The sequence below is a fragment of the Artemia sp. Qi Xiang Cuo genome, chromosome 21, assembly GCF_049724085.1.
Source record: "Artemia sp. Qi Xiang Cuo chromosome 21, ASM4972408v1, whole genome shotgun sequence".
In the NCBI taxonomy this organism is placed as follows: Eukaryota; Metazoa; Arthropoda; class Branchiopoda; order Anostraca; family Artemiidae; genus Artemia; species Artemia sp. Qi Xiang Cuo.
Window position 1 is genome coordinate 38,500,204 of NC_142814.1, and position 18,037 is coordinate 38,518,240.

Here is an 18,037-nt window from a genome sequence, read left to right on the forward strand (position 1 = left end):
ACAAGAGTGAAGTTACACTCTACTGCAGAAAATGTGACCCTGACATTGCAGTACATCAGAATCAGTACACTGTGAATTCAGATAATCTACCTGCACTATTTGTTGTTGACAAATACCTAGTAGCGGATGAAATCTAAAGAGTAGAAAAGTCGTTTTTATCATTTATATAATTTTTTTTTTTATTAATAAACAAATTAAAAAAAATATTTGGAAAAATTTATTCTTAGGGCACTAAAATAAATATTAAATACAATTGTAAGTATATTCTCCACTAGAAAGTCGTTCAATTGAGGTAAGTCAACGTAGATGTTGAGAAACTGCATGTAGGTGTAGCCACGACATCTGAACATGAAAAAGAGTAGTGCATGAAAGCTGCATGTATTAGTTGTTAAATCTTGTACTCTTCGTTGATTTTGAATAATGGTTTTCCCACTGCTTTCAATAAAGTTGCTGATGTATGGAACGTAGAATTTATACGATATACCAAGATGATCAAAAAATTCAATATTCTTCGCTGTTTGAAAGATATAGAGCCAATGGCCGGTCTTCAAAGTTGACTGACTACTATTAACTATTATGAGGTTATGTTTAAATCTTTGAATTTTTTCAATGAAGTCCGAAGGTCTGCACTAGGACTTGTATTGGGACATGTATGGATCCATACTAAATACAGTGATTATTTGGTTTGTGTTCATGGTGCAAGGTCTAGTAGAGCACTGCCGTCAGGTGTGATTTCCCAATAGGTTTCAAATTGGCTCAGTGATAGTAGCGTGATACTCTCAGCCAGAGCATTGGCAAATGTACACTCTAAACGTACATTCCCAGTTCGTACTATGGTCATATCCTGTGTGCCTGACAAGTCCAAAACAATAACCCCATGATTTTTTGAAAACATTGAATCGGTTATTCCATTTTCAAATAGTTTAGAGTCATGATCTAGGGATTGCTTGGTCAACTCTTACAGAGTTATATAGTATTTTTTATCAAATGATAGAGTGTACAGTGGAATAACATTCACTTTACACACAAGACTATATAGACCGAAAAAATTAAAATCATGGGGGGATTCAGTCCAGGATCCAACGGCGCTGCCACTCTTCACAAAGGCCAAAGCCAAGTTTGAAGGGATTTCTCCAGTGATAAACGATGAATCGCTATAGCTACGAGAACCAGTGGCAATGTGACGTTGATTGGTGATTGTATGGGGGACAAGAAGTTTAATGTTGTTGCCATTGGCTCTTAGCTTTTCCACTGCCAATGCAACAGAACTCATAACCTGTTGTTTTCGGACGTGGAGAATTGCCGATGTGATAATAACATTTACATCGGGTGCTGCAGGAAGTGTTTTTCTAAAAATGAAATTCGATGGTGCCATCTGTAACTTTATATCAATCTCGACATTGGGAGGCAGCCATTGGGATATATTGAATATCTCATGATTTAATTTTCCAACTAGATGATACTCCTGGGTCACTGCTGTAGTCAACTCACCGTCAGTATCAACACCTGTTCGATATTCATAGCCCAATGATTGTCCTCTCATCTCCTTGTACACCTTCGGCGTCATCATCATAAATTGTATGTAGCTTGCATAGTTGGATAAATTATTGCTGGTGCTCAACAATGTACCATTAATAAATACATTAATTTGTTTGAATAGGTTGTGTAGAATACAGTTTTCATAGGAGAGACCATCGTCGGCATTTGGAATTGTATTATCTGACTTTTTCTTCACCACAACATTTAAATCAATAAATGTTGATGAAAAATCAATGAAATAGTCTTCATTGGAAAATATATGAAAGTGTATATTTCCCGAGAGGGGTTGTTGGGGATGAAATTGTTCATAGTAGCCATACATGACACTGACATCAACATTTTCAGCATTGAATAGATTCAATGAGGAACTGATTGATGGATATGATTCCTTGTGAGGGAGATAAGTCATCTTAAGAGAAGAAATCCTTCTTTGATCTAACAATCTTCTTCTTTTTCTTCTTCTTCTGCTGCTTATTGGCCTTCGTTTTTTTATTTCTCAAAGTCATTGTTGATGTCCTTTGCTTCCTGCCTGCCTGTAGACTGATGAGTGAATGACGCGAAAGCATCCTTTTCAATCACTCCCCATATTGTCGAGATTTTAATTGTTCACCAACGGCTCTTGCTGAAGATCTAATATTTTCTTTAACACTCTCCTTGAAATTCTTTCCCGACCCCCAGTCATGTAGTGTTGAAGCAGCAAAATTTGATGCAGCAGGTACAAGATATTTTCTGGCAAGGGGTAGTGCAGAACGAAATAGCCTAGCAAACCAGCTACCAAGACCATAGCCGGACATTATAGTACGCCCGTTGTAATAGTCAAATCCATTGCCTATTCGACGTTGACTCAAAGCACCAAGATAACAGTCGATATCGGGACAGACAAATGGAATTCTTCTATTGTTCATTTTTTTAGGTGATTGTACCGTTGTCGTTGACAATGGGTCGAAAATGACATGTAATCACTGCGAGGCCGTTTGTTATTGCTAGAGGATCACCCCAATCACTTCTTAGTGTTAACTGACAGAGTTCCAAATATGAAGTGTTTACAGGAACATACTGAAGATGCTTTATAGTATAGTGATGAACAAGTTCATGAGTTGTTTTTAGTTCAAGAACACGTAGGAGGGGTACATTTGAATTACCGACTCTTGACGTTTCCACAAAGGATGTGTAGAGAAATATGCAAGAGTCCGATGCAAAACCAGGTGGATAATCAGCAAAAATAACTTGATCCATCCCGTAAACAGCGCCAGCATTTTCCCCATGGATCATATTCTGTTTAAAGCCAAGAACATCTCTCAAATTGTCATTGAAAATAATTGTTTCAGTGTCAACAGGTGAGCTAATGTAAATCCTATCATGTTCCACTGAATAATTAAAATGGAATGTACCAGTCCGACGATAGGAGATTTTTCTATTGATTGTACGACACAAATCCCTCATGTTATCATATTCAATGTATTTCAATCCGACATGCGGATAGTCACTAGATTTAAGTGCTTCAACACATTCATAGTCGGCATAGCCCAACCCATTCATAGTCCACTCGAATGGTATAACTTTTATATCATACACGCGATCCTTTCCCAGGATGTCATAGGTATTTTTGAGGATACAGTCGACAAGGGCCACTTCAGATGCACTGTCAAATTTGATGGCGGGTGAGAGTTTTGTCCAAAAATCTCTTGTCCTATTCAAGTCATTGTAGAGAGGATCGGAAACGTTGGACATGAAAGTTACATAGAAATCATTGGGCATTGTCAATATCTTCAACACCAATCCAAGAATCAAAATCAGAGTTGTATCCTAGCCAGCGAACAAGTAACTGTTTCTTACCCCCGCGAGTACGTGTCTTTAATATCTTTTCAATTTGATAGATTTCACTAGCATTTTTAACTTTTTGCAATTCATAGTCATAAAAGCCGCCGAGAAACTCTTTATCTTTGGTGTCTCGTAGACAATAAGTTATGGGTTTAGTGTCTATGGTTTTTGCCATTTTAAAAAGTTTAGTGGAAAAAAAATACGTACCCATTTAAAATTAATCGTTTTTATATTAATTCGAACCTTCCCGCAAACCGTGAATCTATTTTTCTTCTTCTTCTTGGCTAGTGAGTAATGTTAAGCTTGTATAATACTTGGTTAAAGTTTGTCAGGATAATCATGATGAAAGAGCGGTGGAAAAGAATTTTACAATGATCAATGATTTAGGTGATTATAAATCAACATTATTTTCTCTAGACCCTGACTAAAATACGGCTTATTTTTCAATGTAAACAATATTGAAATTAAAATTCGAATAGTTCTTATCAATCGTTCGGCCAATGCAGTCTATATAGAACTGTGACCATGATAGAGCAGTGTACTATATTTCTCTAGTATTTTTGCAACATGGGGATTAACAAATTCACTACCGTGATCCGTTTGAATTTTTTTATATGAATCCTTTTCGAGAATACTTTCAATGGCCTGAGCAACTTCAACACCTCTCTTTGATCGCACTGGACTTGCATATGCATAGCGACTAAAGACACTGATTGCACGTAGAATGTACTTGTACGGTATATTGTGATGTCTTTGAAGCTCATCTAGAGTCAGGAGATCTGCTTGCATTATATCCAGTGGGTAAAAGGATTTAGCTTGTAGACATTGATTGGAACAACGTCTATGATTCCGATGCAGAGTGTAACTTGGCTCACTTTGTAGATAGTCTTGTACACTTTTAGTGCGAACACCCGTGACTTTGGAAAGAGTTGTGGGGGAACATAAACTCCCCGCCTCGCCAATATTTTCATAAACACCTTTCAGAACTTCAGCTATTTTGAATGTAAACACGTTGTGTAACGTCCGCTACCGTGGTGTATACGGGCTGCTGCTGGTGGTGCTGGTGGGGACGTTGACTTGATACGTCTTCGCTTTTGTCTAGCTATAAGTGGTGTGATAGTATTTTCAACCATTTATTTACTATCTTCTTCTTCTTCAAGTTCGTATTTTAATGTTGATGATGATGATGATGAACGGTCCTCTTATTTTTTTAGAATTAGCAAAGGTTCAATAAGACTTTTGTTGAAAAGGAATAAATTTATATATTTTTATCTACTAGTTTCATAATATAATTATCATTTATTATATATACAATTGTCTGAAATTAAATAATTATACATACATTATAGTATATCATATATATTAACCTGACTTATAATCCTTTCCCCATTGCTCTCAACTTGACTTTGACCACTTTCCAAGAGATAGATTAGGAGTCGTTTTAGTTTTTCAAGCTATTTGAGGGGCATTATATTTACAATTTTAAATAAAAATGAATACAATTACTACGTCTTTAATTGTGTTCCACCAACAGCAGCGACTGATTCTTGAGAAGATGAGTCTTTTTTGGGATCAACAGCAGCAGTGGGCTTTGATCGATAGTGTTTGTCCACTTGATGAACTGTATCTTGAAGTAAAATCATTTTTTTATCATCATCAATAGTTTCATTGTAAAGGACTTGACTCATATTGTTCTCAAAGTTTTTGACAGATGAGAGAGCGAGTCCTATTCGAGTCAACTTATAGGGTTTTGCCGTTCTCACTAGAGAAAACTGTTTACAAGTCCTGCAATTATTGGCAGTAAAAGTGTGAAAAAGCTACCGCCTGTCTGAAGAAGTCGTTTCCTTTTAAAATTATTTCCTTTCTTTTTAGAGGCCAATGTACGTACAATGGAACGATGTTGCTTTGCCTGTTGCTTAACTACTTCTGGTAGTTGAAAATTACCCTCAGTCAAATTTAAACAAAGTTCAGATATTAGATTAATGACATCATTGTCAATACCATGTTTGAGTATTGCTTTTCTAAGCTGAGGTTTTGAAGTGCTTAGAACTGAAAACAAGTATCTATTTTCATGTAGTTTCTTCAGTGTCATGATAGTGACTAATAGGTCTTTTTAGCTTTCACTGGGAGATATACTGTAATTTTATTCTCAAAAATATCTGTAAGAACACGTAGATCATTGGATTTAGTTTGGTTAATGTCCAGTAGGATATAGCCGCGGGGTTTATTAGTTGCCTGAGTGCATGACGAGAGTAGAAATTTGGAAACTTACGAATATATTTGTATATTGAGGGTTATTAGCGAGCTAGAATCACGAACAACTCTGTAGATGATATAGTAGGTACAGTTCAAAGCAAGTGTTCGCATACATTTGCTCTGATGAAAGAGATTGTGTAGAACCAGAGTAACGGAAATCTGTTCATGATGAGAGCGAACAGTGAACAATTGCAACATTTGCTGGGACCATTGTTCAATGGATTCAGCCAGATCGTCAATGATCAGCCAAGAGTTTGGTTCAATAATGTTGAAAACATCAAGTCCCTGTATGAACTGTATCTGCATCATCGATCCCATGGCAGCAATTGCTTTTATTTTATTGTATGACTCCTGCCAAATACTATAGCAATAGTAGATTTTTTTCGGCTTTTCCGAAAACATTTTATCACAATTTTTAATTATTTTAGTTAATAGTGTTTTTTTGCCCGACATTGAGGGCCCACACAGAAACAATCTGAATGGTGTTTTAAATTGATACATGTTCCTTTCAACAGTTCACCTGGAAAACTAACTGAAGACCCTAATTGTCTAATGACTAAATAATTTTTTTTTTCCCCTACTACTCTGTTCTTCCAGAAGACAAAAGACAAAGAATCATATTTTTTTCTTTTATTATATGCAGGAAAAAAATTAACAAAAAATTGAAAAAATACAATTTTTTTTTTAAATTTATTCATAATAAAAAAAATACAACAACAACAACAACAATTAAATAGGTACACACAGATAAAAAACACTTTTTTTTTTACAAAGAAAAAAAAAAACATTAAATTAGATAGAGCACTTTAAAAAAAAAATTTTTTTTTTTAAATTTATTTATAATAATAAAATACAACAACAACATTTACATTGAATGTACAGAGAGAGAAAACACATTTTTTTTTTTTTTTTATAAAGAAAAAAATATTAAATTAGAGATGGCACTTGAAAAAAAAAAAAAAAAATCTGCTCTAAGTCCAAAAAAAAAGATAACTTTGGTGACGGTGCGCCCCCGCGCTGGCGGCGGCCGCCCCCCCCCCCCGGGCCGCGAGGCCCCCCCCCCAAAGGCCGCGAGGCCCCCCCCCCCCCCCAAAGTTTTTTAGGAAATTAGTTACAGGACTTTATTTAAACCGAGACTTTCACGGTGGGCAATACATTCGGTCCGGTCTGAAGTTAAATAGTGTCCAAGGCGGAGGATGGTCACACCATCTTGACAAACATAGACCTTGTCGGAAATGGTACTCATGGCTATTTTCTCTACATTTACAGTATAGTTCCTGTAGTTCAATGAACGAATTGCCAACAATTTGGCTCGTGGAATTGTATTTTCAACAATACACTTCCTATAACTGTCCATGTCGAAATTCTTGTCCACATAGCGCGTGGGTACTCCTTTGCAACGTTTCTTGATTTCCTCGTCGTGTGTCAGTATAAAGTACACCTTCGGACCTACAAACATACCACGGGAAATCAAGTCGTTACTCGTTTCAGATTTAAAAAATAAAAGTTGATTGGGCGCCCGACGTTTTACTAGCTCAGGGTAAGGACCAACATTCCAATTGGTGTAGTACATCCATGAGCTGATAATTTCACCGTGCGCCAAATCATCGAGTAGATTTGATGTTTTTACTTTGAGCAGTAGAGAATCCGTGTCACCGTAGCAGACCTCTACTTGCCCCTTTTCCGGCCACTGTACCCTAGATACATTGTAGTAGAATTCCAACATGATCTTTTTTGAGATCTCTAAGATAGCACTGCCTGCAGCAATATTTTTATTTAGGACAATGCGTCTTTTTTTCCTATTCAAAAGTACCATGTCCGGGCGGATGATGGTAAAGGAAGTGTAATTGGGATCGGCAATAATTCGAGCACATTGTTCTGGATCGGTCACAAAGTCGCAACGATTCCTATTACGAACACTCTCACACATTGTGCCGAAAACTGAATTTAAAATGAGTTTATAAATTTCTTTTTCAGCTTTCGTCTTTGCTGCAGAACGTTTGCCGACAAAAGTGTCAACAAACGTTTTCAAATAGGGTTTTTGACTAAATTCGAGTGCTCGGTGAACCTTTGTTACGTTGAAACCTTTGTTGCACATAAATTTTAACTATAAATGGTGTACATCTATGTTTTTTTTCGGCAGTAGGTCAGCAATAAGTTTTTGTTTTGAAGGTGCTCAATGCAATCCGTCCACCTCGACTAAACGCCTATTGCGAGGGCTCAAAGAGTCCTTAGTCACAGGTCTATTGATACATGGGAAAACAAAATCCTTTACTGAATCGTGAAGCTCGACTGGTATCTCTCCATCAATTTCAAAAAACCATCCAACCGGTCCATTCTCCTCAACACTGTCGTCGCCAATGTTGGGGAAATGAGGAGCTTGAGGGTCATTGAGCCATTTATAGTCGCAGCAAGGTAGTGCATAATGGGACTTGGCTGAGGGGTAGAGAGAATTCATATCGAGGAAAACTGCATTCGATTTTTTCCCCGTCTTCTCTCCTGTTGGATCGGTGTCCAAGATACGGTCTCCATGCCCAACAAAACCCCCCCTCATTGACCTCGCGAGGAACAGGTGCCGATCAATGTTAATGATTAGCCCGATTTTTTCCCCACTAATTTTCAGGATGAGGTCCATCACTAGATGAGGCGAAGAAAAATAATACCCCAAATCAAGATTAAACTCCTCGTAGATTTTATCCGTATTTTTACACATAATGTCTAACAAAGTTAACACGTCACTCGACAAATACAGCTTGCAGTAGTCAAACCCATTTTTACACCCGCCCTCTGCCCAAACTTTTTTAGCAAAACTGTATTCCTCGGGGGTGCAACTCCGATCGTGAAGACTGTCGTAAAACGATTCAATACAAGGAAGAGTCTCCTCGGCGAATCTCGACATTGAACAATAAAAGTCATAAGGATATATTCCCTTGACCGTTAACAAATCATATAAATCATTTGGAAATTGTTGCTTGAGAAGGGGGAAAGCGTTGCAGCCGTCATCGTTTTTCTGCACCTGAATTAATTCGCTCAATGATTTGGGGACAAATCTGTAGGAATCTAAAAAGCGAATTTTATTCGTGTACTCAACACCGGCTTCAACAAATGTCCACACAAATTCCAAAACAAGCAACTTTTCCGAGGATTTAGGTATGATTTTGTACGTAAAGCTGTCTATCACCCATGCATCATCCACTGTTCGATTTCTTTGAAGATGTGCCAATGCAGGTAGCACAAACTTCAGATCGTAGTTAGAGTTATGTATAAAAACCGGTAGAAAAAGTTGTTGTTTAATTTTTAAATTACACGAATTATGAGCCCACCCCCGAAAGTTAATTTTTACCGTTGAATTGGGGTCAATAAGGTAATTGTGGTCCTGCACCGCGTCTTTTGGGGCAAGGGCACCCCTACACACCCAAAAAATTGGTCCCTTTTCCAACGCTAATTGCTCTTTATCCGACAATGTCATCGGATAATTAGTATGACGTAATCGTGAAATTGCCCTGTTTGCCGTTTTTATTAAAGAAACCAATAGCTTTTCCATGCTGCCCTCCTCGTCCATAGTCAAAAAAAACTCTTCTACGTGTTTTTTATTGTTAGCGTCATGACGTGTGTGCGTGGATTAACAATTAACTAGTGTGTTGTCATTGAATATATTTGGCCTTGACGTGTCCGAGAGCTCAACCAGTCTAAATTCAAAGTCTTAATAAACTTATACAGATTTCAGAATATAATTTTTAAAATTTTAAATTGCAAAGTGTATGTGAATTCTACCGGAAGGTAACGTCTTTGATGTAAGTGAATTTTTCACTGTTACAAGTTATAGTTCCTCGTACGTTAATATTTATATGATTGAAGGCAAACGGGGCACGCGACACAGAAAACATATTTTTTGCCTAGACATAAGAGCCGATGGATTGCTGCCAAGGGGACATGATTACCCTACGAATTTACATCTTTTGGGGGTTCGTAAATAACCCATACACAATTTCGTACATTGTCCACAATTGGTGTCCTCGCTGAATACAGAACTAAATGTTTATTTGTTTTTTTCCCCCCAGCTCCAAATCACGGGGCGGAATTGCTGCAAACCCAAACCCCCCCCAGAGTTACAGTTTAGGGCTATCATCATCCTCTTTCTTTATTTTAACACTGCTACATTAAATATCCACAAAAAACAATTAAATTATTGAAATTTTTCCAGCCGTTGCGAGCAAGTTTGTCGATATTTTTCATTGTTGACTCATCATTTAATGTCCTATGGTCCGCTTATAAAAACGCTTATTGAAAGCATTGAAGTCCAGTGTCAAAATAGACACTCTGAACACAAGTGGTCGCAGACAAATACGTGTTGCATTTTCTTCTTCGTGCCGCGCCAGCCCCCCTGACAATAACGTTATGGTTTTATATAATTATTGTATTATAAATTCTGTAAATGTATATAAAGTTTGACCAAAACCCTCACTCTCGAAATTTATCAAAATTTGAAATTATTTTATTTACCCAGTTGAAAAAGTTGTCTTCAAATTCGTTTAGACCTGGGTAAAAAGTCTGGTTCCCTGTCGAAAAATTAAAATAAAAAACGTCCCCGGATGTCCACTTTTGCAGATAGGCTTGTTGGTTCACCTATGCTTTAAGTCCCCCTTGACCCCCCCAATACTGGATCTGAATCTCAATAATTGCTAGAATTTTGTCGATCTAACTATGGAGATTTTTAACGGGGTCAGTTAAAATAATGCCAGCGTTTTCCTCGGGAAGGCTAAAATCTACCCTGTATGTTTTCAAATGACCTAGAGCAGATTCTAACAGATAAAAATCAGGCAAGTCCGAGGACGTAGTACTGTTTTCATGTCCTGACCCTGTTTGTTCAATCACATTGTAGGGTTGTGACATGAGGTCCCCTAGCACATATTCTAAGGTGTTTGGGGACAATTGGTCAAGCCAGGCTGCATTGTCCTCTGATGGAATTTCATTATGAGGACCCAGTTCAGATTTACATGTAGCATTATCATCTAAATATTCGCGCATGAAACTATCTTCCCACTCTGGGTCCTCAAGCATGTCAATATCACAAGTTAAGTCCTCCAGGCTGGCCATTTCCCCAAAAACATCATTAAGGAATCCCTCATGCCACTCCATATTCTCTAGAACCAGTGTAGGTTCATCCCTGAACTCTGCTGGTGGTGACAGAATTGGTTCTGTAAATATACTTGCATCATCACTCAATGGTGCTGCTGGGGGTGCTATATTTTTAATCTGTAGAAAAAAAAGTTTTTTATTTTTTATGTAAAATAATCATTATTTTTTTAGTTAATAAACTTTTGTCAATTTCTCATAGTCATTGTCACACCACCTGAACAATTAAAAGAAGAAAAAAAGTTACATTGCCTTATTTCTTTCATAATGTCAACTGAACATGTTAAAAAAAAAAATATTTTTTGTCGGTGAAATGTATTATTATTAGAAGGGTAAGTTAGAACAAGAGAAAGATATAAAAAATTAATGGTTTTATTCCAAATTTTTTTTTAAAATAAAAACGCAAAATATGGGTCCAATTCAATTCTTTGAGCCTCTTCATTGTAACTGTCGATGAAACTTGACCATTGTTCGACTGATGCAGTATGTTGTACGAGCAGTTGCTCCTCGGCTTCAGTTAAAGGAAACGAACTCCATATGTCGGAGCTCGGTGGTGCCACCTTCTCAATAATCCTTATCTTCCTCTGTCTTTTACCAACGGTTTTTTTCTACCTGGGCTAAATAAATACTGGTAAGAGAGAGAAGAACTTTTTTCTCCATCCATATCAACAATTAAAAATGTTGGTTGGCCCCCCCCCCTCCCAAACCCCTCCCAGGGAGTAACCTTGGGAACCGGGGGGCTTACTTCGAGCTAGGTGGATTGATACCCTTTCCGAGTTGGTGGGGTATCGGATTTCACAACACTGTTCAAATAGTCTCAAATTCTTTTCTTGAAAACACCTAAGTGTTTCAATGAAATGGCCATAAACAGCTTCATCCAAATAATGTTTCTTAAAATTGCTGCGATGACATATTTGGAAATTGTCAAAAAACCTTTTTTCCCTGTGTAAATTGCTTATTAAAGATATACATCTTGCCATTTAAAGACCGATTTGCATGCGACCCTACTTAGAATTCAAAATCGGATTAAAAAGCGGTGGTAGATCTGATAAGTATAGCAGATGTATTCAAATGCATTAGGCGCAAAAATACCAGTCTAAAAGTGTGCGTTACCTGTATAGTTAGTTTTTTTTTTTTGTCTAAAATTAATTTTTAATTATCAAGAATAGTTTTTTTAATTTAAGATTTTAGGTTTTTTTTTTGTTATAGAAATTCATTAAAATCGGTAAAAAAAAATAATTAATTTGTTTAATTAAATAAAATTAAATATATTAAAAAAAAAGTTTAAGTTTTTAAAAAGATATGACTCTGAGAAAATTTTGTCTTATTTTTTGAAAATAAGAATAGAAAAAAAATTATGTATATGCTTACAAATTCTGACTGGCCTTCTATATCTGAACTCCTTTGTAATACTTGAGGGGGGTTTGCCATGGAGCCAACGCAGGAGTCAGAGGGTTCTGTCGCTATAAGTTGAGTGCTTGATGCATGATCGTGTGTAACTTTTCTAGCGAATTTGATAACAGACGCTCTTGTGGGATTTTTTAATGATGGTTGGTAATATATATCTTTTTTCCCCGCAGGATGTTTTTTTCACGTATATTATTACTTTAAAAAAAAAATATAAAAAATTAGCATGTAGCAAAAATGCATTTTTGGTTTTTGGAAAATAATTTAGTTTATGTTAGACATCTTGATTTAAAAATCATAGGTTTTGATAGTGGGATGGAGGACCTTTTATAAACTGCTCCTCCCCCCTCCACCCTCCCCCCTCCTATGTCCATGCTTCCGTGACTGTATTTGTAAATTCAAACTTAAAAAGCGGTATTTGCGTTCATTATTAAACAATATGGAGAAGAAGTGAATATGACAGTAAAGTAAAACTATCAGAGTTCAATCAAATGGAGAAATAACTAGATAATTAAAAAGAGTATAATTTAATTATAACGGCTCAGTTAATCAATCTTGTGAGATAATTAGGTCCGTTAAATAAATCGGATAGCTCACAATTTTATTTATTAAATAGGGCTATATGGTAACAAATTTTATTTTTGAGGAAATTGGGGGTGAGGGTTTTGAAGGCATTAAATTTCAGGAAGATATTCTTCAACGCAGACTGGCCTTTAAGTATTTTCAAAAAAAACATCCCTAAAAAACCAATGATCTTTATAAAAAAAAAATCGCACTGTAATAAAAAAGGAAGCCTTTGTAACAGTTAATACATTAAAGAAATCAATATTTTATTATAATTCCCAAATTACCGATCGAAAAGCTAATCACTTTTTTTCAAAAACATCATTAAAAAGGCCACTGATCTTTATAAAAAAATAACACCATAACTTCAGACTGCCCTGTAATTATTTTCAAAAACACCCCAAAAAAAAAAAACACTGATCTTTATAAAAAAAAACCACTGATCTTGATAAAAAATTAATCTTTTTTAACAATTAATAAAATAAAAAATAAAAATATTATTATCATTCCAAAATTACCTATATAAAAGCTAATAAATTTTTTTTAAAAAAAACAATAATAGAAACTTTTAAAAATATAAAAAAAAAATAACACCTTAAATTAAGAATGGCCTGTAATTATTTTAAAAAACATCCATATAAAAAAAACAACTTATATTTATAAAAAATTAAAATTTTTTAAAAATTAATAAATTAAAAAATAAAAATTTTATTATAATCCAAAATTACCGATCTAAAAGATAATAACTTTTTTCAAAAAAAAACATATAAAAGACCCATTGATATTGATAAAAAATCACAATGTAAATTTCAACCTATAAGAGAATTAGAGGTTTTTTCAGCTCCTAAAAAAAACAGACTTATAAGTATATAAGTACCCTTAGTTCTAGTGTAAGGAAAGAATTTCTTCCTTAAATTAATGACATTTTATTTTTAATAATGAGAATATTTTTTACTCACCAGAAAAAGGTTATAATTATCCATTTTTTATATGTAATTAAAAAAAATGCTATATCGAATATAAACGATTCGAAACTGATGGAGAATCAAATATGGAACCTGATTATATACAAAAAATAATAGGCGAGTAAAAAAGAAGAGACACCGGTTTTTTGAACTAAAAAAAAAAGACATTGAACTTTGAAATTGCGTCATTCCTAGAGTTTAAAGACCTATAGACCTGTTTGTACGCGAGCATTGTAGAAGCATAAGGCTATGTGAGAGGATACTCACTCTCTTTGAAAGGGTGTAGAGCTTCTATAGAAATGTTTTCCTATAGCTTCTATAGAATCCAGACGAGCAACTCTACTAATTTGGTCTTCTTTTGGTGACTTAGATAGATGTTGGTTGACTCCAAGGAGAATATTTGAAAAGTGGAAACATCATTGACCATCTTGCATACTATCGTATCTGCCGAAATCGGATTCAGATTTTTTACTTTTAATGAATTAAGATTCTTATTTAAAATCGCATACACACTTTCAGAATTATCGTAATCACGAATTAATTCGTGAATTCGTTCCGAGAAGAATTCTGAAGACTCGGAAAATTCTTAAGTTACTGTAAACTGGATTCTTTGCTCGTTCAAAGTAAAGAAATCCTAAATAATATTTTTGGTCATTACGATAGTATGTAATATGGGCAACGATATTGCCCTTAGTCCAAATTGAGCATCTAAGATTTTCCACCTGTCAATGTTATATCATCTATCAAATCTTTTTTCTAATATGGGTTTATTCTTACAGCCCATGTCCGGAAAACTATACATGTCTGCAAGGATACGGCGATAATCCTAATTATAATTACACCAGCTTTGATAGTTTTGGATGGGCGCTTCTTTCAGCCTTCCGATTAATGACACAGGACTACTGGGAAAATCTGTACCAATGTGTAAGTATTATTTTGTTTTTGCTTTGCTGAGATGTAAAGATATTCTCATTTGAATAATCAGAAAAGAATTACTAGGTTTTCGGACCAAGAGAATTGGTGTTATGTTATATATTTTTTTAACACAAGCAATTAATAATAAATATAAATAAATTTAAACTCGTTTACAAAATGAACTAAAAATTCAAAATAATTTTTTTCTCGAGAATCTATTCCTATAAATGAAAACGAGGTGAACAAAACGGATTAGGCTTTACGTAACGTAGATACTGCGCCCCTCGTTTTCACTTATATTCATTATATTATTATTAATATATTCATTATTCATTTTCGCTCGAGAAAAGAATTAATATCTACCTTTTAGTCCATTTTGAACAGGATTTACAAATAAAATCTATATATCATTTTCCACTTTTTAGTCTTCCTATTCTATGGGGAAATTTTTTCTTATCTAAGATTCGAACTTAAGCTGCCACAGCTAAGTGCTGTAACAACTACGCTACCAAGTATAGTACATTTTTTTATACTTTTTGCGTGCCAAATCACCCGTTTACGTTATTTTATTTATACAAGAGGGATGATGCAAGAAGAGGGGAATTTTGATGTCGAATCTTTGCACTTTCATCGGAGTTGCATACACGTGGGATAAAAGTGGGAATTAATTGATCATTCGAAAGTCTAGAGAAATGGCTAATTCCCTAAATTGATGTTCCCTAAATCGCTAATTCAGCTACTTCCCTAAATTTATGCGACGAAAGTATAAAATACTAGCTGCCAAGTCGAGAAAAATGAGTTAAAAGAAAATACAGGGTGGTACAAATTGGAGTGCCACTGGGGAAAGGGGAAGCTAAGCAATTTTCTCTGTATTTTGAAATTGCCGTTTTTTGGAATTTTCAATGAAAAAAGAAAAAAAAGGGCCTCCCCTAAATTCTGAAAAAAAAAACACTTTTTTTATATCTTCATTGAAAAAATGAAAAAGATTCTTGTGCAAAGAATTAACTACAAAATTATGGAAAACAGGCGATTTATTATAGAAAATTGTGAAAAAAGGGACAAATTCCTAAAAAATGATTTTTTTTTCGTTACTTTTTGCTTTTAATTTCAAAACAATAATAGCTACTATTCCTGAATTAGAACGGTGATGGTGTTACATTTGAACAATTATCGTACTTTTTGTTGTCTTTTGGCTAAAATGGGGCAAGGTTCGTCCAATATTAGGTTGCAGCGACATTTGCAACCATAGTATGAAATGTACGTATAACTAATGTGTGTGTATATGTGTGTGTGTGTGTGTGTGGGTTTGTGTGGGCGTGTGTGGGTGAGTGTGTGTGGGGTTTTTTTTTTTTCTGAGTGTTTTTGTGTGGGTGTGTGTGTGAGTGTGTGTGTGTGTGTGGGTGGGTGGTAGAGTGTGGGTGGGTGTGAGTGGGTGTGTGAATGTATGTGTGGGTATGTGTGTGTGTGTATATATATGTGTGTGTGTGTGTGTGTGTGTGTGTGTGTGTGTGTGTGTGTGTGTGTGTGTGTGTGTGTGTGTGTGTGTGTGTGTGTGTGTGTGTGTGTGTGTGTGTGTGTGTGTGTGTGTGTGTGTGTGTGTGTTGTGTGTGTGTGTGTGTGTGTGTGTGTGTGTGTGTGTGTGTGTGTGTGTGTGTGTGTGTGTGTGTGTGTGTGTGTGTGTGTGTGTGTGTGTGTGTGTGTGTGTGTGTGTGTGTGTGTGTGTGTGTGTGTGTGTGTGTGTGTGTGTGTGTGTGTGTGTGTGTGTGTGTGTGTGTGTGTGTGTGTGTGTGTGTGTGTGTGTGTGTGTGTGTGTGTGTGTGTGTGTGTGTGTGTGTGTGTGTGATAATGATAATAATTGTTGAAAGATCCATCAGTTCAAGAATTTATGATCAGACACACACACACACACACACACACACACACACACACACACACACACACACACACACACACACACACACACACACACACACACACACACACACACACACACACACACACACACACACACACACACACACACCTGCCATTGTGTGTGATAATGATATTAACTGTTGAAAGATCCATCTGTTGAAGAATTTATTTAACTTTAATTGTCTTTTTTTTTTAAATTCTTTAATACATATAGAAGAAAATATTTTTAATATCATAAGTTTTATTTTAAACCCCCCATAAGCAGTTGTATTTTGATTTTTATTCAAAGTTATTAAAGGAGGCAGTATACAAACACTTGTTCGTAGGGAAACTATATTCGTCTTTAACAACTTTAAAAAGATCTAATAAATTAAACTGCATATTTGATGCATAATGATATTAATTGCTGAAAGCTCATCAGTTCAAAATGTTGCTATAATTTTATTTTTAATTTTCAGAAATAAGTACAAAAGAGGAAATTTGTCATAAAATTGGTTTTCAGTAAAGCGCCAATGACGCAGTAGGTTTTAGACTTCAACAGTGAAACAAGGAGTTTATATCTAAACTCTTATGTGTGGTGATTTCTGTTCGCTTCAAGCTTGATTTGCATATTCAAGTTAAGTTTAACTCGTTTTAAGATCTATTTTTCAATTTACATTAATATCTATTGTATGTTTGTTTGCATTGATTGTTTGTTTAATTTCTGTTCGTTTTAAGTTTCATTCGTACTTCAATAGGAAAATATTTTTTTCGTCTTAAGCTTGATTTTTATATTCAATCTAAGCATTAATCACTTTAAGATATATTTATTCATTTATATCATTACTTGTTGTATGTTTTTGCTATGATTGTTTATTTAATTTCTGTTTGCTTTTCATCTCCTTTATAATTAAGTATTAATTTCTGTTCGTGTTAAGTTTGGATTTTAGCAGGCAATTGTACATTCAGAGTTTTTGTCATGAATGGACTTTACTTTCCTTTTTAAAACATAAGATTCTAATTTTTTTTAATTAGTTTTCTACTGATGGCGGTCACTGTGTATTTCACCAAAATATCTGTTGTTTTTTGTGAATTTCTATACACTGTTTATTAAAAAGGATTTTATCCCTTTTTTGAACTTTATTTTATAGTCATGGAAAGGCAGCGTGGTCTCCGAAATTATCTATATCATTCCTAAAAGCGCTTCACTTTAATTTATACCCAACCTTTCCCCTAAAAGGCAAATATATAGCCTAACACAAATTATATATTTTCCGTGCATTTTTCTGTTTCTTGGCTACATAACTTTTATTCTAATGGATTTAGCAGCAAAGAAACAACGTGTATAAAATAAGAACCGGAAACATGCATGGGAAACATATATTTTGGGCTATAAATTTTCATATAAGGGGGAGGGGCATAGTAAAGTGACACGCTTTTAGGAATATATCAGTAAGTATATTAGGATTATTTAAAGTTTTTTTTCAAAATTTTATAGTGTTTCCATCTCAATAGCTCCAATTGTGCATTACTACTACTAC

At 35.1% G+C, this 18,037-nt stretch overlaps 1 protein-coding gene across 1 annotated transcript in view; it reads left to right on the forward strand.

Moving 5' to 3' along the window:
* LOC148939517 (sodium channel protein para-like) overlaps window positions 1-18,037 on the forward strand; it is a 352,192-nt gene that overhangs the window by 196,671 nt on the left and 137,484 nt on the right. The window contains 1 exon segment of the mRNA XM_089106716.1: window positions 14,468-14,612. Coding sequence (XP_088962842.1) covers window positions 14,468-14,612 — 145 coding nt within the window.